The sequence below is a fragment of the Idiotropiscis lumnitzeri genome, chromosome 20 (assembly GCF_059441095.1).
Source record: "Idiotropiscis lumnitzeri isolate Australia: NSW breed Sydney's pygmy pipehorse chromosome 20, RoL_Ilum_1.0, whole genome shotgun sequence".
Taxonomy (NCBI): Eukaryota; Metazoa; Chordata; class Actinopteri; order Syngnathiformes; family Syngnathidae; genus Idiotropiscis; species Idiotropiscis lumnitzeri.
The window spans coordinates 11,358,897-11,380,045 of record NC_142410.1 but is presented as its reverse complement, the minus strand read 5'-3'; the positions used below and the strand labels follow the sequence as shown (position 1 = coordinate 11,380,045).

General features: G+C 46.8%; 1 protein-coding gene across 2 annotated transcripts; it reads right to left on the bottom strand.

Annotated features, from left to right (window-relative positions):
- Positions 1 to 905: 905 nt before the first annotated feature.
- On the bottom strand, positions 906 to 21,115 carry LOC148317759 (thyroid hormone receptor alpha-B). 2 transcript variants are annotated; one of them, XM_088284452.1, is made up of 8 exons: positions 20,944 to 21,115; positions 14,528 to 14,589; positions 12,772 to 12,872; positions 12,450 to 12,597; positions 11,919 to 12,124; positions 10,335 to 10,481; positions 9,338 to 9,596; positions 906 to 9,176 (listed from the first exon to the last, which is right to left on the bottom strand). In XM_088284452.1, exons 1-8 carry the CDS (start codon positions 20,997 to 20,999, stop codon positions 8,926 to 8,928), a joined length of 1,230 nt encoding a protein of 409 aa, XP_088140578.1. In that variant the 5' UTR covers positions 21,000 to 21,115; the 3' UTR covers positions 906 to 8,925. The 2 variants fall into 2 exon arrangements, with proteins under 2 accessions (XP_088140578.1, XP_088140579.1); XM_088284453.1 differs by lacking the exon at positions 20,944 to 21,115 and adding an exon at positions 17,651 to 17,743.
- Positions 21,116 to 21,149: the final 34 nt, after the last annotated feature.

The following is a 21,149-nucleotide window of genomic DNA, read 5'->3' as shown; positions in this document are numbered from 1 at the left end:
ACACTTTGTACTGTACAGAAGTGTACATCGCGGTTGAGCTGCTTGGGCGCGTCGTCCTCGCCTGACCTGATTTGCAGGCCCACGTATGTGCACCGGGGCAGGAGGGGGAGGGGGTCTTACATAAGCTCGGGCCTCACATCTCACATGCTACATGCACATGCTCGGCGTGCTCATCTCATGCATTATTGGACGTCGCAGATGAGCGAGTGGAAAAAGTGAGATGGGAGAGGAGTGCTCACTTTTTTCGAGAGAACACGAGCCGGACAAACAAGAAAACAAGAACTGCGGCCTTCCCTGTCGGCCCGGTCCACAAAGAATTCCGAGTGTGAAATGCGTGTACGGGGAAAGAAGGATTTGGGGGGGCATCATGGGAGGTGGGGTACACAAAAGGGCGTATCCAGAGGGCGGGGCCAGCGCCAGAGCAACTGCGCAGGGATTGGCTGAGAGGAAAGCTGCCCGAGTGAGCTCACGGGCCCCACGACAGCCCCCACCCGTCCTTTGCACACCCCCCACCCCCTTAGCCCCACCCACCCTCCACATGGCCCACTTCACTTGACAACAACATTCTCACAACTATACACTTAAAGTTCAACGCCCATCCATGCATTCCGTTTCTCTAACAGACGGGCAGGCGGGGTGGAATCAAAGCAGTAATGTGTGAGAGTGTTTTAATCGAGTGTGAGCAAAAAAAAAAAATCAGATGTGGAAGAGCAGATCAGTAGTGAGTGCAAGTTTTGGGGCGGGGGAAAATTTATTTTTTTTAGTTTTCATTAACTACAATAAACTTGGTGAGAGGCTGAAAGGATCCCACTCATGTGTGAGAGCGATTCAATCGCAAGTCCCCTTCTTTCACAGGAAATGTGCGTTCTCTATCGGGTTTAAGTCCAAAGAATTTGCCAAAGCGCTGCTGTTTGAGGTTCAATTTATTAGTGCATCATTGAAAACAACGAAAAAAAAACAAAACGACTCAACAGACCAGAGAGGCGCTGAGAAGTCACTTAAGTCACATATTTATTACATAAATATATCATTCAAATAGACCAGCCACAAATTACCAGAAAATATCTTCCTTTGAAAAGCCTGACCCACAAAGAAAATCTTAAAAAAACAAAACAAAACAATACACATGGACATTTTACACACAAACACGCTGATTGTCACACGCGGACCACCACACACACCTGACCTGACCCCGCCCCCCTATAAGGGAGGGAGGTGTGTGTGTGTGTGTGTGTGTGTGGTGGTCAGGTGCAGGTGGGCAAGGGTCCAGCGTGTTTTTTTTTTTTGTTGTTCACATGAGAGGACATCACAGTAGATCGGCGGCCGTTTTCCTGCTCGTTTTGTTTTAGTTGTTTATTTGCTCCTGTGTCGGGACGCCAACGCATTCAAAATGAGCTTTTTTTTTTTTTTTTTCTTCTTTGTGGGCGTGTTGGCACCCGACTGGCTTGCGCATGAAATAAAAGTGAAAAATTAAAGAGGTTTCTTGTCAATTCCTGTAAGACAATTTGTGTCCACGAGCACTCGGGGCAACCTTGTGACGAGCATGTGTCATCGTGGCGGTGAGAAAGGTCCCAAGTGTACCGCGATTTTGGATGTGCCGTGTGAAAGAACACGGAACTGGCTGTTTCGCTGTGTTCCGTGTGAATTCACCAATTTTGACATCAAGTTGGTGGATTGCAGGATTTTGCCATGTTGCTGCGTGAACTTGCGCACAATAAAAAAAAGTTCTGCTTTGCTGGGTTCTGTGTGAAATACAAGATGGAAAAAAAAATCCAAGCTCAGACAGGCCATATTTCCAAAGGTATTATTTGATTTGGGAATATTGCTGTACCGTTTATGACCTTGCACACAAGTTGCAGGAACATTCTGCTTCACTGGTTTCTGTGTGAAATGTGAACAACTTTTCTGTTGTGTTTCAATGTCCCAATTTTGCAGATTTCCCCCTCGAGTGCCAACTGCATTTCTGCACACACCGCAGCTGGATGGTGTGTTTGCACACAAACATGGCAATATCCTGCTTTTGCTGGGTTCTGCGTGAAAGGTGACCAACTTTTCGCCTCTGTCTCTTGATGCGCCAATTTGAATGATTCCTCCGGTGATGTCAACTCCATTTTTTTTGCATCTGCGCCAGACGTTCAGGGATGCCGTGTGAACTTGCACGCCTGATTTTGCTGAGTTCCGTATGAAAGATAAACAACGTTTCTACTGTTCTGTTTTTTGATGGACCAATTTTAAGGATTTTTCCCAGGATGAGATTTTCCCAATTTTTTTGGTGCATACACCAGACAAAATTCTGATTGCAGGATGTGATGTCATCTTGTACACACACAAGGACATCTCCTGCTTTTGCTGGGTTCTGTGTGAAAGATAAACAACTTTTCTACTGTTCTGTCTTTTGATGGGCCAATTTTGCAGATTTCTGCCCGGGAAAACCTCCTCGGCCACACACGGTGGACCAAATAAGGAGAAGATTTTGCTTTTTTTTTAGGGTTCCTTTTTATTTATTTCTATCCGTTTGTAATCTGAGAACGTCTGCCTGCCATCCAGACACATTTCACGGTCTTTGGCACCTTCCGTCTAACCTCCCTGAGTGCGTGCAGGGCCAGGCCTCTGCGACGGACTGGAGAGCATCTCTGCGAGGTGGTTTGTGTGGAAACAAAAAAAAGGAGAACTTCCCAAAGAAGATCTTTGACATCTGCAAACGAGGAATTCACCGTGTTGAAATCGGTTTGAAAAGAGCAGCGCAGACGTTGCAGAGCGCACTTTGGAGCCGGCGTCTTTTTTTTCTCGAATGCAAACAGCGGACACACATTTGAGTACAACGTTAGTGCGACACACAAACATCGATGACGAGCACGCGAGCGGCGTCTTTTATCCCCGCGCGGCGAACGGCGTGAGCAAGCGAAGAAGAAGAAGAAGAAGAAGAAGAAGACGTCGCGGGTGGACGTGAGGTCTGGAGAGGTGTTTGGACTTTGCTGGTGTCGTGTGAGGCGGCTCGGACCTGCTACAGAGTGTTTGTTTGTTTGCTTTGCTTTTTGTCGTCCCTTCGTTTGGACTGCCGGCTTTGCATACGACGGAGGACGGACGTGTGCGGCGGATGTCGGCGTGCGGCGAGACACAGAAAAATGGGCGGGAATTTAGGGAGCCTCAAAAGAGCCTTGGGAGGCCCGTCTTTTTTCAACCTGAGCAGCCATGAAATTATTATTTTTTTTTTTTCTCCACCTGACAACATTTGCATATGTAAAGCAGACTATAAAGCATCTCGGGGTCAAACTCTCATTTGTGTACATTCTTAGCTGTCTTCACTTCCTGAATGCAACCTTTCACTGCATCATCTTAGGTGGTTTACACTCCCGACCCGAAAAGAATCTCCCATCACGCTAACATACTCAACAGTAAGATCAAGTCCCAAGTGTAATTGTTGAGTTCCGTGAAAGACGGCGTATGAATCTCCGTTCTTATTATTTGGCACCTGACGACGTCTTGCTGACGTGGTTTCATCTCACACCTGCTTTTTAATCTCCTCCGCGACAAGCTTAAATATGAAAAACGACCCCGAGCTCTCGTTTGCTCGCCTGGCCTGCATCACGGCAAACGCATGATGAGGTACATTCCTCCAAAGTGTGGCACACGGGAGACGGGCCTCAAAAGGTGCTTTGAGGTTTTTAAGGGGGGGGGGCGACGAGGAAGAGGTTGGGGACACGCACGCACACACACACACACACACACACACACACACAAACGAGACGTCATACACAAAAAGCAGGAAAATCTGGATGATTCATGGCTTGTGGGAATATCTCATTGTCGACAACGAAGACAAAAAATGATCAGCATGAAAATTAAAATCCCACCGTGAATCGCAATCATTAAAAAAACAAACAAAAAAAAATTAAAGTGTTTAAGATGGCATGTAGTGATTTTACAAAATTAAACGAGAGCTTCCGGAAAAGCACCCACACTTTCTGTTACCGCCTTATTTCATAATGGAATAAATTTATTCAGACTCAAAATTCTACGTCAAACTTGAGGGAGAATAAATTTAATTTTAGAATAAGGCAGCAAGAAAAAAAATTGGAAAAAAAAAATCGGGCTTGCATGCAAGTATTCACAGCGGAAACCAAAATGACGACAGCACAGAAAGACAACGAGGACGCCACGTGTGACATCACGACATGACATGACGACATGGAAATGAGTGACGCCACGTTGAATGAAGACAAACAAAATAAACGTTTGCGTCCATCTAAGTTTCATCATCATTTATTTCAAAAAAATGTTCTTTTACCTGAGAGAATCCTTCAACAGCTTTCGTTACCCAGTCACAAAAAGCCGTCTGTGTGTGCGCGTGTATTTGCGTGCGCGCGTGCGGGCGTGTGTGGGCGTGGCCTTGCTGCTCTCAGGTGGGCGGGTCACGATCGCCCCGCCCCCCAACGGATTATTTGTGCGTCTAAGTGCTTCTCACAAAAAGAGTCAAGACTCGCTTTCCTATTGCAACTCCTTTAAAATTGTAAACTTTCGGTCAAAGTCAAAATGCGCCAAAACGTGCAAATCACAATTGCCTCGTCACAAATCTTTTTTTGTTTTTGTTCCACCGCCTTTGTCGAGACGCCCGCGCGCTTCCAAAGTGCTTGTGAGTTAAGTGCTTTTCGTTGGAGATAGACGTGTCCTGAAATATGACTTTGACGTCAGCGCTCTTTACATTAACTTGGTCGCTGGGTAGAAAACTTTAAAGCTTTGCACATGTCTCAAAGAGGCGGGAAATTCAGGGGGGGCGGGCCATAAATCTAAATCTAAATCTAAGACTATTTATATATATTAAATTTTTTTGTTTTTTCGTGAAACTGCCCACCGAGCGACGAGAGCAACAAGTGCAACGAGGTACACACGCACACGCACGCACAGTTCACAAAACACCATCCCCGTTTAGCAGTAAGGCTAAAGGTCAACTTGGGCCGCGTGGTTACCCAAAAGTCATACGCAACAAAATGGGGAAAAAAAATGGCCACAGTTAATTGTCAATTTGTTTAAATTATTTTTTATTTTTTTTTTTAAATCTAACCATGACAAGTCGACCAAATTTCATGTTAAGTGAAACCAGCTCTTTTTAAGGCAAGGCTTCTTGAGGCTTTTTGTTGGTCTACTCATGATCCACTTGCCGTCCAAATTTCACGTTCCGAAGGGAAAGTGGCTTGAGGGGCTGATTTACTGCAAAATGATCACAATGACCTTCAAAGATAAATAACTTGCTCCCTGTCTCTTTTTGGGCACGCTATCTTGAGGCTTTTTTTTTTGTTGTTGGTCTACTCGTGCTCCACAAGGCAACCAAATTTTATGGCACTAAAAGAGACTTTGGTGGTCTGAATTTTCCAACACTCCAAAGATTGACCAAATTGATTATGTCCCGGCCTCTTAACTACATTTTTCCGTGTGTCGACTCATGACAGACGTGAGTTGCTCAGTGAAAGTGGCTCCAGGGGCTGAAATGTTTTTTTTTTTTTTTTCGGCAGCTTGTTTGTCGATTTTGTTGAGCATGCACATTGGGTAACCACGGAAGTGAGCAGATGATGTTTCAAATTGCATAATAGACATCGAGGCATGTCAACAAAACATTGCATGTCATTTGAGCCGCAGACGCACACGCACACGCAAACTGGGCATTACAACGGGTAAGAGGGCGGGTGGGGTCAGGGAGGGACGGGAGGTCAGGTGACGTCAGTTAAAGTGTTGGACGGTTTGGCCGCGTTGAACAGACAACATTTGTCAAACACACACGTACACGAACAACAGCGCAGGTGTGTGTGTTGCGTGTGTTGTGTGTGTGCGCCGTCCTCTCTGCTGGTGTGTGGAAGTTTGGGGGAGGGGGGGTTCGGGTGCAGCCCCCCCGCCGCCCCGCGACTCCTGTCAGCTACATTCAATACCAGAAACACTCAGCCATGACAAAAACTCAAGACCACCGCGGAGCCCCTCGGGCTCCGCACAAGCGCGCCACTAGAGGGCGGCGGCGTGCGAGCGGTGAGGATTTGTAACCTGTACGCACAACTCGAGCTAACACACAGTTGTTTGTTTTCCAAGCGTTCACATGTGCCTGCAACAAAAACGTAAGACTCCCGTCTCCCGCGCTCCTTTTGACTCTTGTGAGGTATGACGAGATTGTGTTTCAGTTCCATAAATGTTTTTTTTTTCACTTTCAGTTTTTTTTTCTTTTCTCCAAAGACATATTTCATCATAAAAAAACATCGACATTTAAAACAAAAGAAAACAAAAAGGTCATATTCCTGTTTTGTTGGTTGTAAGTTGCTCCTTATAAATGGGGGATTCTGTGTGTGGGGGGGGCGGGACGGACAACACACACGCACACACACAATCGCACGCACGCACACATACACAGACAAAATGGCGGTTACACTGCATGCGTGGTCCGAAAGTGACGACAGCTCCTTGTTTTTCCCCTCCCCGCCCGCAATAAAGCAACAAGAAAATGAGGAAAAGCAAAAAAATAAATTTGTTTTTGTTCAGGAGTCCTTTTAAGGTCATCTCTTTCTTTCTTTGAAGGATTTTCAATCATATCTATTCGCGTTTGCTAAACTTGCTCAAGCAGTGGTTCTCAAACTGCAGTGCGGGGATCCTCAGGGGTCCAAGGGTCGTACCTTGGGGATCACAAAAATTATTTGCAATATATTATGAAGTCATATAGACTTTATAAGGATTTTTTTTTAAGTGCAAACCTACATTTGAGGGGGAAAAAAATAATAAACCAATGACTCATCCCTACATTAGCTTTGGGCAATCAAAAGCAACGATACTGAATTATATAAAATATAAAAATGTAATCATTAAAGTCCCTGTTAAGTATATAAAATGTGGCGTCAAAGTAGTGAAAAAAATTCAAGCCCTTGTCTCCACTCTCAAACACTGTCTGCTGAAAAATGCCTGCTCATTGTTTGAGCCGCCAAAATATGTCAGCTTTAAGCCTCGGATGGCTGAAATATATCGCACAGCGTCACATGGCGACGAGCGGCAGCTAGCCAACCGCTAGCCTGCAAGCTAAAAGGCTTAAACGTAAATCCCATACGATTAGGATATTTTATCCCCTCGATGTTCTTGTAAAGACCGGGACTTTTTTTCCTTGAAAATAAAAGCATTTTACATAATTGCTATCACTTTGCATTTTTTTTTCTTTGAAAACAGGCAACGTGCTATTTCTGTTGAATTGTCATTAGGATGACGAAGGGGGGGTCCTTGGAAAGAATTTTTTCCCCCGTAAGGGATCCCTGGACCCAACAAGATTGAGAACCAATCTGCTAAAGCAGTTTTGCAACTTTTGTGTCTCACACACACACACGCACGCACGCACGCACTCACACTCAGCCGTTTCGCCCTCTTCTTGTGGAATTCCAAAGCTGCATTGGTTTTCTTTCTTTTTGTTTTTAAAATTCCAATATCTGAAGGGTGTCTGCCTCGTCTCACAAGGAGGGTCCCTTCCCACTTCCTACTTTGGAAAAAGGTGGCGCTCAAGCCCCGCCCCTCCTCACCCCTGATTGGTGGATGGACATGGTCGCTAATACTGACAGTTGCGAGTCTTGGGCTGAGCCCGCCGCCTCCGTCACACAGAGGCCGCTCTTTCTTTCTTTTTTTTTTTACTTGCACCAGTTGGGAGTAGTGCAAAACAAACAACTCAACAGCCTGGCTGAGTGGAGAAAGGGGGACAAGGGGGAGAAGGTGGCGGGAGGGAGGCGGGGGGGGGGGATAAGTGTTGGTGGTGTGGTGGCGCTCCTGTTCGTCTCCCAGCGTCCAAGTCACAAGTTGGGCTTGTCGGAGCTTCCGGAGTGAGAATGAACATGGCTGCTCGCTGGTTCACGTTTCTCCTTGCGGCGTCCAAGCTTTCCTTTTAGACCACTTCTTTGAGGTGTGTGTTTGTGTATGTTTTCCATGTGGATTTAAAATCTCCAAAAAAATGACTCTTGGTCCCTTATTTGAAAAAAAAGAAAAAGGAAAAAATCCAAATGTGATTATAAGATCTCCGTGTTAGAGCAAGATGGGCGGGCCCTCCTGTCTTCTTCAGTGGTACTTCTTTGCAACCAATTTCACTGAGGTGTGTGCGCGCACGTGCGTGTGTGTATAGAAGTGAGGTAGTGCCCGAAACCAGTGGGGGTATGTGTCCACTTTTGAGGTAAATGGTCGCCATTTTCTTGGCATGTCTTGCCTGCACTCAATGATGTCCATCATTTTTTTTCTTTTTTTTTTTTTTCTTAAGACGATTTAAAAAAAACAAATCGAAACCAAAAAACAAAAGGCAAATGTGTATGGAAGCCTGTAGGAGGACTCTGCAAAGGCCCCGCAGGTTAGGACCCCCCAAAAAGAAAAAGAAAAAAAAAAACACACCATAAAACAAACCAACAAGAAAAAAAAAAAAAGCCACCGTGCAAGGCAGCCAATGAGGCATTCACGTTACTCTGAGGTGAGGCTGCAAGTGTGTGTGTGTGTGTGTGTGTGTCACAGGCGCCGGTCCGATGACTTTTAAAAAACAAACAAACAAAAGAAACCAAAAAGGTAGATATGGAGCCACGGTCAACACAAATAAATGGAGTAGTCTGAAGAAGGTTAGCACCGGTTTCGCTTGGGATGGACTGGAACGGCTCAGATTGACTTGAGGAATCCACGTCCGGTCGGGACGCGACAAAGAACCATGAGCGTAATACTGAGAGGAGCTATGGCTGCCATTTCTGTGTGTGTGTGTGTGTGTGTGTGTTGGCGCCACATGAGACAGCATGCTCAGACAGAAGGGCCGCCACTAGCGTATTTCCTGTTTTGCTCCTCTCCCACTTCATGCTGGTGAGTCCATTTCCAGTTCACAAATGTTTGGTTTTGTTTTTCTCTTCTCCGTCGACGGATGTCGCGTTTTGTTTGTTTCCAGCCTTTCCGTCACACCTCCTGGTCCTCAAAGACCTCCAGGAAGAGCGGCGGGAACAGTTCGTTGGGACACTCCACCTTCATGTGCAGGAAGCGGCTGGCGTGGCAGGCGCCGATCATGCGCAGGTCCGTCACCTTCATCAGCAGCTTGGGCCAGAAGTGAGGAATGTTGTGCTTGCGGTAGTTGATGTAGTGCTCGAACGCCAGCAGGTACGTCTCCTGGCACTTCTCGATCTTGTCCACGCACGTCAGGCCCGAGCGGTCTGGCGAGAGACCAGCGCAAAAAGAAAAGGCTTGATGGATGGCGCCGAAACAAAAGAAATGCATTTTCCCATTTTTATTATCGCATTTAATGCATTCGCATGTTCAAGATGATGTCAATGTGGCACGTCAGATATAATAAATAGAAACTCGGCCGACTCACCCGAGCTCATGAGCAGCACGGCCTGCAGCAGCGCCACCTCCGTGTCGTCCAGGTTGAACTGCGCCAGACTCTTGCCCAGGTCGAAGATGGCGTCCGACACCACGCCCAGCCCGCCGTTTTTGAGCTGCTCGCGCTTCACCGCCATCTCGCCGCTCAGCGTCAGCGTCTCGCTCTCGGGGTCGTAGCGCATGGCCGCCCGCAGCGACATGATCTCCATGCAGCAGCCCTTCAGCAGGATGATCTGGTCCTCGCAGGGCAGCTGCGCCGGGACATGATGGTTGTTATGGAAACACGTAATCACACCAAAACTTGGCGTCACCTCGGCCTCAATTTGAGGCAGGAAAAACGCTGATGAAGATTAAATTCCCCTGATGGATGCAAGCTTCAGCACCCTCATATTCATCTTCGGACTGTGCAATTAATGAACATTTTTTCATTCGGCGTCGCCTACATTTGTTGCCACCGCGCCAGCCTCAGCGCGCGCACGCACGCACACCGACTGCAATCCCACGACACGCACCCCTTTTTATTTTGAAGGTCATTCGCGGCAAGTTCGACAAGCTGATGAAAAAAGTGACATTCATGTAAATGAAAGCGATTCTGTTGGCTGGCAGGAATTCTAAACGTTATCGCGATGCTCCCAGAATGGCGAAAACATTCATCACGGAGGCGCGCCTTTCAATGCTAATGCTCATCATGAGTAATCATCGAGTTCACATTTAAGGTGATGCAATACAAGGGATGTTTAACTTGAATAATAGGAAAGTAGTAATTGGTGTCAAGGCAATCTTGGATTAGATTGAAGTGATGCATCTCGATTGTTCTGGTTCTGCCTGCAACTGGACGTCGCTTGCACGGATTTAGAAATAAGCAAATCATTTTCTGACCATTACGTTATTTACTGCGGCACAACGAAATAATGCTGATCCACTCAAGTTATTCCTCGCAGATTTGAGGTTCAAGATTTTCCCGGCCGGGTGCGTGCGTGAGCGCTCACCTCGGAGAACATGTGCAGTTTTTTGGCAAAGTCGACCACTCGCGTGATGGCGGGCGTGATGATCTTGGTGAACTCGCTGAAGGCCTCCAGGTCCACCTTGTCGCCGTCGGACGTGGGCGCCACCGGCGATTGGCCGATTTTGTCCGGCTGCGCGGGAGCACAAACAAACCGTGTTGAAGGGACACGTTGAAAGGCAAACGGACGGAGAGAAACGAGCACAAAGCCCAAGAAAAAAAGCCAAGATGAGGAGGTGCTAAACGATGACAAGAAGTCATTGTTGAAAACAAAGAGGAATGAATTGATGACGACGACGTCGGAGGTTTCCAATGAGTTGGCGAACAACACGACACAAAAACGATCAATAACTGCCTGGTTATTTTGAAAATTCCCAGAATCTCGCAACCCAAAAGAGACGGCCGACCACGTCACACGCTTGCTCAAGTAATCCCCTTTCCCACCACAACCCATCCCCATCCTTCCAGTTGCCTAGCAACCACCCTCCACAACGGCTCCCGCATCCCACCTTCGCTACCCCAACCCAACGCCAGCCTCCCGCCGCCGCCGGCCCCCAGCGGGCGCGTTGAGCGGGAAAAGCGCAGCCTCGGCCAGAATTGGGTGAGACGCTCGGAAAAAAGTGAAGTGATGTCAGAGGACGCCGACGAGGGCGAACCCGAGCAACAAACTCCCGAGCGAAGGAGGATTTGCTAAGGCCCGCTCGGGGAGAAAAAAAAACGACGGGAACGTCGCTTTGGGACGGCGAGAGAAGAGTGGGAAGAGATTAAAGCAGAAGGAGGAAAACGGAGAGGAATTAGAAGCCCAGAAGGATTAGCGTGAAGAAAGCCGCAGAAAAGTGAGGCGGGAATACTCGCGAGATGAAGTCAAGATGGGACAGCGGCTAGCTTTTATTGTTCTTGCCGTTTGTTGCCGATTATGCGTGCTCATCTCCGAGGGCCTCGCAAAGCAGGGAAGCCAAGCCGCACTTCCCGATCTTCACGCGCGGCCATTTTGAACGCAACAGCTTGAGGCAGACGGCTGCCCTCGTCCCACTTTTAGCGACAAAAGTCTTGGGACGCCAGGCGACGACTCGAAAGAGATGACATGACGCGAAAACGCAAGTCCGAAGCTCGTTCAGTGGAAAATACAAAGTTCGGTCCCCTCAAAATAGTCAAAACGCGACCCTCGATGCTCAAACCGCCCGCAACAAAAGTGTGAAACCATGTGAAACTCATTTCTTCAGTGAAACGATACAAAAGAAAGATTTGCGTCACGGAAAGCATTCTCTGAAGGTTGACGCTTTGTGCAAAGTCTCAAGAAACCGCCCGAACGACAGCTGGCAAGACAGCGAACAGCAGATTCCAGTTGACGTCCGACTGGCAGGCGAGGCTCCCGTTACGTTTGACGCCGGCGAAGGCAGCCTGGTAAACTACTCAAGATGATGCAGAGAATATTTTACCGAATCGTTCAGATGGAAAGAAGAGCGACGACGTGACCAGAGAATGCGCCCCGCTTCCCACAAGCCCCAAAATCCACGAAAGGCAAATTTGCCGCTGCCGCACACAACGGCCGAAGGAAACGGCTTCCTACCAGGAATTTGCGCTTCTGCTTCCACTGGGCGCCCTGAGCGTTGGTGTGCCGGTGCGCCTCGGTCACCATGTGGATCAGCTCCCATTCGGAGCCGCTGGGCTCCGGACGGTTCTGGAGCGTCTTGACCAGCTCCTCCTTCTTGCGGCGCTCCCGGTTTTCCTCGATCAGACGCCGCTTGGCCACCCTCTTGGAGTCGTCCAGCACCACTGCCGGAACAAGATGACACGCTCGCGTTTCAATGCGTGGACAGCAAACGTGCGCGATACAGTGGTGCCCAAAACTTCCGAGCTTCATTTGTGGGGTACGAAGTCAATGCTAATTCCGTTAGCACTTTTACTGCGTTTCTCATAATGTGTTAGCATTAAGCTAGCAGACTTCCAAACGATTTTTTTTTTGTTTCAACAGCTTGAAGCAATCACTTTCTTTGGATCCACGATTTCATTCGTAACGACTACTTTCCTAACAACTCGAAAGGTGGGGCGCTCATAAGTCAAGGCACCACCGCGTACGGCGACACTGATGGAGACTGACAGTCCATGGCCATGCCCAGAGCGATGCACTTCTTGAAGCGACACAGCTGACACTGGTTGCGCGTGATCTTGTCGATGATGCAGCAGCCTTCATACTTGCACGAGTAGGCGGGGTGCAAGTTCTTCTGGATGGTGCGGCGGAAGAAACCCTGCAAGCGGCACAACACAACAACACAGGGGGTGTCAGATGACGACATTAAGGTGTTGATCGAGCACGCGGCCGCAACTTCCTCACGTGCAATAAGAAAACAAAAATAATCGATTCATCAAAAAAAAAAAAAAAAAAAAATCTGTTTCTGGTTCTTTTAAGTGCGTTTGCGAACCTTGCAACCCTCACAGGTGATGCAGCGGTAGTGGTAGCCTGTGGCTTTGTCGCCACACACCACGCATGGCTCATCCTTCTCCAGGTAGCTGGGGATGTACCCTGGCACGCAAAGAGACAACGTGGGAACAATCAACGTCCGATCAAAATAATCTCCACTTTCCACGCATTCCCGTCAGGTCGGTACACCGAACACGTTTCACTCCAGGCCGGCAGGTGGCAGTAATGTGCCGTTGAAGGACGCTATACCGCCACCGTTTGTGTGAAATTGAGCTGAAATTTGAGATTTTTTTGCGCTCGACTCATCGGCCATTTTGTTCCTCGAGGATTCTCAAAATGGCTGCAAATCGTGAAAAGTTTTCAGAATCTGTCTTTAGGAATATGTTAAGTGGTGCTCAATGCAGCTAAATTGAGAAAATAGCAATATTTTGGTTCAAGCAAATCATTTGGAGAGGATTTAGGGGATGAAATAGGAGTTCTGGTTAATTGCTGTTAGTGGTGGTCCTTGGGAAAAAAATTTTTAAAAAACTTCCCAGTAGGATCCAAAAAGTTGGAGTTCGACTCCCCAGATCGAACGGTGGGAAATGTGGAAGGCGCTCACATGCAATTAAAGCTGACGTAAAGAATCCATAAATTGTCACAATTTGAGGTAGAAAAAAAACAAAACAGGACAAACAAATGAACGTGAACATGATATGACCGATTTGGAAAATGCTGATGCAAAACAGAGAAAAGAAAATTACACTCAAAATCCCTCGGGGAGCGAGAGAAAAGACACCAACGAAACAATAATAATCGCAAATAAAGCCGAGGAGAAGTGGACGAGAACGAAGCGAGAGTAAAATCAACAAAGCGCTCAGATAATCATCATCCCGGCGGAGAAAAAAGCTCCAGCCAAGGCGCCAGTGTGAGCTTTCGGAAAAACTGGAATACCGGGATGAAGCTTAGCAGACTTCCAGAAACTACGTCCTCCGCAGAACGCAAGCGGCTTCTATCGGGGGTGAATCAAGGTTGCAAAGTTTCCCAGCATGCCTTGGGGCGCCCTCGACATGATCTCCAAGACGACGGATGAGCTTTAAACAGGACAAAAGACTTTTTTCTTTTTTAAACAAATACGGGAAAGGTCATGCAGACGGCGGTTTGCCAGGTTGGATTAAGTGAGTCTCGATACTCAGGGAAAAGTGCGGCCATACGGTAAAGATGTGGCGGTTCCACAAGGCGTCTTCAGTTCCGATAGGGAAAACGTGACGTCAATGTCATTTGGTCTGACAAACATAATTAGGAGGGCCCCACTCAGGAGAATTTGTGGAACTTTTCGTTCCCGCAAGGTCAAACCGCGCCTCCTCCCCAAAATGGCTTCGTGCAACTTTTTGGTGGGCCAAATTCAGTGGTGGGCGGTCAAGGCCTTCGAGGCCGAACACAATCAAGAAAAAAAATGATCATGTTCTTCACATTGATGTCATATTATTAGGTGAGAGTTTTTATCCAATCAGAATTCACCTAGCTCGTGTTGCCAGGCAGATTTCACGAGACCAGTAGGACGCACTATTTTCCCGAGGCCTTCGATCGGGCGGGCATCTGTTCTGTCAAAGTCAATCGGCTTTCAGATTTGATAGACAGTTGCGATAGCCAATCAGATCACGAGTTGGTTGCAGTAAAGCAGAAATTTTAGTCAATTCTGGCGGCACTTGAATATATATATATTAAAAAAAAAAAAAAAAGAAATGGAGGGAAACGTTGTCATGCAGCCTACTCACCCGTCATACTCTTAACCGAACATTGGCTGTTCTTCCTCTTCCTCTTCGGGCCATTGAGCCACCTGAGCGAGCGAGAGAAAGCGATCAAGTCAATAAATGACAACATCGGCTCGTCATGATAGAACGAGCTTTCCATCAAACCAGTTTGCTCAGTGCCAATCACATTTTGGTCGCTTTCATTGCAAGCGGCAACCAAAAAGGAGCTCCCGCGTTGCCAGCGCGCAAGAGGGCAACACGGGACGCCCGTCAAGTTCGGAGGTAAATTCCGGCAGAGAAGAAAGCCGAGCGCAGATGGAGAAGGGCGGGTCGAAAAGCGTTTGTGACAAAAGCCTCGGAGGAGCGGCAGAGATGGAAGTGATTCCCAATCCCCCCGAGTCGCTCTGCTCTCACGTCAAGGTCGTTTAAAGGCAGCTCAGAGGAGAGCAAAGACTTGCCCGTCTTCAAATCTCACTCCAGGAGAAATGCTTTGACATATTTTGGAGATAATTCAACCAATGCCACAATGACACATTTTGACGGTTGATCATTTTTATCAGTTAATTCAAGTTCATTTGTAATGATTCTTTTTCAATTGCAAGAAGCTCCAAAGAATTCACAAAAGCTCAGCGTTGGACTTTTTCCTAAAAAGCGGAAACATCTTATAATGTGTCAGTTGACTAATTTACTTGTAACTTACTGGAAAATACATAAATTAATAATAAAAAAAAAATTTGAAATAAAATAAATCAGAGATTTATTACGTTCTTCCTTGACAATTGCGCCATGTTTTTGTGTTTGGGGAAAAAAAAACGGCAAATTGAATGTAAAGATTTAAAGCTTGTTAGAGATATGCACAAAAAAATGAATAAATAAAAATAAAAATAAATAAACACAATCAGGCGTGAAATCTTATTTTTTCTTCTCTCCATGTCGTTCTGTCGCATTAGTTGAAGCTAAAACTCGCCTTTCGCGCACGTGGCTACCACACAATACGACGCAATGTCTTCAGCTAGCACGTGTCGTCTCAATAACTGCAATATAAATAACTTTCTGACAGGCCGTTATAAAAAAAAAAAAAAAAAAAAAAAAAAAAAAAAAAAAAACAGTTTTCCCACTGCACGCACATTTTTTTGTCTTCACAACGCCATAAAGACGTCAGTCGATGGTGAGGAAAACATGATTACCTTTTAAGGGTTACTGCTTGGATTCAAGCCAAAAGCCATCACATTACGTGTCGCTGAGGCCTTCCTTGAAAGGACACGTCAGCCGACATTTGGCATCTTTGGACGAATCCCGTCGTCAAGCTCGCCGGTCACGATAATAATGCGAGGAATGTGGGCACGACCGCTCGGCGCCGGCGAAGGCTTCCTCCGCCGTCTCGTCAATCGACAACAACGGCAACGACGTTTCGCCGAGACGAGCACGTTTGGAGGAGGAAAACTATTTCAACAGTCACGAAAAGCCGGAATGTTGACTTCCAGAGTGACGGCGACGTGACACCCGAGACATTAAAAATGTCTCGGGTGTCAGGTGGTCAAAGTGGCAAGTGCTGCCCTTCTAAATCAAGCTACCGCTCTACTTATTTTTATATGATCGTTAAAGAAAAAAAACATTTATTTCTTTCAAGTCGGTGGAAACGACTGCAAATCTGAGAAGTGAGGTAAAAATGTCAACAAGTCGGCGCCATCTGTTGGCTAAACTTTGCATCACCGTATTGAGCACCAGGCCGTGACGATGTTCCTCACTCTTCTGTGCGTGTGCGTTTTTTTTTTTACGAGGATGTAAAGCCTCTATGAGCATCAAAGCCCAAAATAGCCACCATGGAAATACAAACACGGCCCGCTAGCCAAACATGAGCTTAGCATTGCTGGCACGGCCCCACGGCAGCAGAAAAACAAGCGGCACCTTCAACTTGATATGAAAATACGCAAGATGAGTCCACGTCGGCACGCCGAAATGGTAAATTGAAGCAATTTGCAAGGAGAAGATTGTGGAAACTTTCTGGTCGTCCTCACGCGGTTGCAGGATGAGCTGGAGTCCATCGCAAGACAACCAAGGCCGCCTTCCTCACCTCACACCAGACTCAGTCAAGTATCCTTACTGCCTTCCTTTCCTTCAATTCAACCTGTTTTCCTTCCCTCCTTCCGCCCCTCAAACCCACCTTTTTATTTTGCATCCTCGCTTCCTTCACTTCAACTTACTTTTCCGCCTTCCTTCAAAACTGCTTTATTTTGCATGCATACGTCTTTTACGACCTTTTGCCTTCCTTTACACCATTTTTTTATTCATACATACTTGCACCCCTTTCCTTCAACGCTTCCTTTTTTTTTTTTGCCCAAAACTACTTTTCTGCCTTCCTTCTGCGCAACTTTCTTTGTTCTTGGCTCAAATGATCCAGCAGGACTTTTGTGTAAAACGGCAACAAGAAAAAAAAGTGAATCTAAAAAGCGTGTACCAACGTTTGGCCACCCTGGAAAGACTGACAACCATTCCCACTCTGGCTGTCAGTAAGCTGGAACTGAACCACGACATCGTCAGTGACTTTGTACAAGCACTTTTGAAGTTTTCCAGAAAGCCAAACACCTGCGGAAACCTGTTTTTCTCCCTCTTGGCGCTCCGGCTGCAACCGCAAGAACTTAAATGCGTGGAAAAAGGAGACGGCGAGCGATGACGGGAGGTAACCGCAGACCTGGAGTGCCCTTGAGCGACCGGCGGTCATGTGACGCAATGACGGCGGCGTGGGCCGGGTTTGTTGAGCTTGCATTATTATTATTAATTTGGCGTTTTGTTTGTTTTTGTCTGCGCGGTTTCTTTTTGAAAATCAGGACGCCGTCTTTTTTAGAGCACAGCAAATTCTTCTTGCAGGCGAACATGAGCGGGCCTGCACTACCAAGAGCGTTGCCAGTGGAATGCGCGCGGTCGCAAGTCGAGTCACGGCGGCGCTCTGCAAACACAGCAAATGTCACCGTTGCGACACCGCACCGTAATATGTCCGATATCTCGCACGTGTCTGCGCTCAGTTACTTGAGTGTGCGAGTCAAAGTGCACACTGGCGCTACTTCAACACACGTACACACAAACAGCTGCCGCGTCAGAAGATGTGCAGCCACGGCGGGAAAGAGCGAGCAACGTTGGCGTTCTGACCTGGTGACGCAGCACGGCGACAAGATGTGCATGTCAAACAAAACAAGCCGATGTCCGAGCGCAGCGCTGGAAGCTCTCTTTCCTGCAGCGGGAGCGGCGACCGGTCTAAGTTTAACTCGCTGATCAAACGCACCCCAGCGCAGCTTCCCACTAAGCTCCACCCCCTGCCGGCTCCTGATTGGCCCGCGCTCGTCATTTTCCACCTGGCTCGAGGAGCGACTTCTTTAGACGAGGGGGTCCTTTCCAGATGAAGCCACAAAATAATTAGATTTTCAAAATATTGGGGGAACGGAATATTGTTTATTTAGAAAATGGCCAAAGGCGATCATGCGGTTGTGGATTGTGGTGAGCGGCCTCGTCCTTTCTTTAATATTCATTCATCCCAAAGTAAAGCAAGATCATGATCCGGACATGTGACCATCACGGTCGTGACATCCAAAGTATAATGCTGGCATTTTGTGAGAATTACGGTACATATTTTCCAAGCTCTCATGCAACATCGCCAAACAAAGTTTACATGGTCATCATGTCGCATTTCTTTTCTCCAGTTTTGCTTTGTGTTTAGTTGAGTTCCAATGTTGAAATTAAAAAATAAAAAAAATGTTGAAAAATGTGCAAATCAGCGACAATTATTTGGATAATTGATTAATCGTTTAGAGAGAGACCTTGTTGAATTTAAAACGAACGAAAAACTCTGAATTTCAGCCTCTCACCGCTAAAAATTCTCAAATTTCTGCCACAAAAGCAGACTTATTCTCCATTTGCAAAAATCAGCATTTCCTTTGGAAAATTTTTCCATTTTCAGACCATTTGCGTTAAATTGGAATATTTATTGATTTATTTTTTTAGGAATCACTGCTCAATTCAATGTACTTTGTTACATCACCGGATGACGTTGTCATGGTAAAACATGACGCCTTATTGGCTAGAAAGTCTTTTTGTTTTTTTTAATTAAGAGTGCACGCCAACACTGTCCGGACATGGAAGTCGTACATTGAAGTGAGTCATGAGCATTAATTGACTCAAACTGTGCAGTTTTTTTTGTTGAACACAAAGGCAGCATTTGTGCTCTAGCGGTTAGCGTGTCTGCCTCGTCTTCGAATCTCGGCGGCAGGCTCCCAGCGCGCTCGAGCGGCGCTCGTGTGGGTGTTCGCCGGGTAAACTAGCGCTTTCCCACATGCCAAACATCTTCCAAAATGTCACACACTCAGTCCCGCCCGTCACAGCTATCGTCACCTGTCTGCACTGCTTTTCGGTCAATCTCACCGCATTTCTTCCATGATTGTGAGTGAACGAGATTCTACTTGATCGCCAGGTTGGCACTGCAAATGAGAATCTGTTCTCAATTGCCTGATTATTTGGATACACCCAGACTGAAGAGAAGGGGTCGCATGCTCCAAGGTGACCAAGTGAAGCTTCGTCATGCTGCACGCAAACGGATGAAGTCCCAAGTGCAAATGCTTTTAAATCAAGGTTATAAAAAAAAAAACGATATACACTTTTAGGTACGCTTTTAATTTCACTACTTTGCTTTTAGATGTTTTCTTTTTATTTATTTCTTTCTTAAATTGGTTTGCATTAAAATGTGGTTTCGTAACCAACCACGTGAAGCACACCGACTTACTTTGTGTACGTAAGGCGCTACATAAATAAAGCTCCCTTGGCTTGCCTTGCATTTAGAGTCTTCAATTAACGGACCGTGCATGTTTTTTGGGAAAATGGGAGCAAACCAGAGCACCAAAATATTTACATCTGATTTCGAAATCTGGGGGTAAAAAAAAAATGGAATCCCGAGAATGGCCTCAAGTGAGTGAATAAAGCAAACGGCTGGTGGCTCCCGAGGTCCAAATTGCCTCTTTGCGCTGATAATTGCGATCACATCACACTGAACAGAAAGATTTTCGCCTCGGGACTTGCTCCAGATCCCCTTCCCGTTCTATTACGCCGCCTCTATTCACAGCTGACAGGCGCTCGCCTCGAGTGAACGTCACTCAGGGCCCGACTGGATATTCAAGCCCCTCGGCGCACAAAGCGGCCGTGATGTAATCAGTCACACAATCCACCGCCGAGGAGACGCAAAACAATGCTTGTTAGCGCGGCGTGACAGGACATCCTCGCGGGAAGGAAAACCTCAAGCTTGTTTACACTTGTATGACCTGCGCGTGCGCGCACACACATCTGCGCGAGTGAACACAACCAGGAAGAAAACGCGACACAGTCGGTCCGAATCGGAGTGCGTCATTATGATCGGCGGCTGCGAGGTGTCGAAAATCAAAAGGTTCCGGAGGACGCACCAGTGCGGCTAACGCAACGCGGTGCAAGTGACAGAAAAAAAAAAAGAATTGCTCCACGTTTAGCTCGTAAGAAAATGATAATGAGCGCGACGAGCCATCTTAGACACTTCTCAACGAATAAAATGAAAATGTATGAAAAATGCAAATAAATAAATAATTTTTTATGATTTTTTTTTTTATGACCTCTTTTTTATTTTGAATAGTTTTGTTTTTTCCCCAAAAAACAAAACTTCTTGATAACATAAAACCAAAACAAACCGATAACATTTCGTGTTATAGTGACACTCCATTCTAAATAAGTCAGGCTAAGACTGTCTCAGCTAACGGCGGCTCGTTTACGTTACACTCTTTGTCCTCACTCGTAAGATAGATAAGATATTGTTCATGTGGTCAAAATCCACTTTTGAAAATATCAAATCCTTTTCATGGAAAACAAACGCTTCCACGGTAGTATATTGTGCAAGCCCACATATCAGCTCTGCGAACGACAACCTGATCGGATGCCATTAGACAGACGGCGTCGACGAGTCCCAAGTTCAATCGGAATCCAAATGGTGTGCAATGGTAAAATGAATTCTATGATTTGCAGTTTTGCATGATAGCCATTTTGTCTTTGGCACACGGCCACCGCGCTCTTTTTCTTGTCATACAGAAAACAACGCGAACAACGGTTGCTCTCATGTGTCATTTTGTGGCGGCGTTAGTGACTGTGGCTGTGCTTTCTCGCGTGTGGGAAATGAGAGGAGCTTAGTGGCGTGACGCGATGCAAACCTACACATAAACACACAATGTTCTTGGCAGAGGTAGAAGGAATTCAAACAGTAGCCGCCACGCCTTTTTGTCTACACAGAAGTCCGTATTTATACGTAAACATTCAGACTGAGACGAGACATTTGATCAAAGCGCAACTTCTAATTGGTCTCTTTGCGTTTGGACCGGCCCGACTGGATGGGCCGGCGCAGACGCGATGAGATGCAGGTAGAGCATGAGTTCACGCACCGTTTCTCTTCGCCCTCGAGTGGGTTAGGCTCTTGCTCCTTGGGCATGTGTTCCATTCACCTCAATTCCATCCAGCAGCCAATCACGAGAGACTGAGGCAAGCCCCGCCCTCGGATGCACGCTTGTCATTCGACGCTCGGGAGGGGTCGGTCGCCGGAAGATGGCAGGGTCCGGGCCCCGATTTGTCAGACGGGGTGGGGGTGGGG

What these genes read in the sequence shown, in the direction of transcription:
- LOC148317759 (XM_088284452.1), bottom strand. Translation starts at nt 20,999, where the DNA reads ATGGAACACATGCCCAAGGAGCAAGAGCCTAACCCACTCGAGGGCGAA. An exon ending in CTCGAGGGCGAAGAGAAACG is followed by an intron (nt 14,590 to 20,943) that starts GTGCGTGAACTC and finishes TCGCTCGCTCAG; the next exon opens with GTGGCTCAATGGCCCGAAGA. An exon ending in AACTGCACATGTTCTCCGAG is followed by an intron (nt 9,597 to 10,334) that starts GTGAGCGCTCAC and finishes GTCCCGGCGCAG; the next exon opens with CTGCCCTGCGAGGACCAGAT.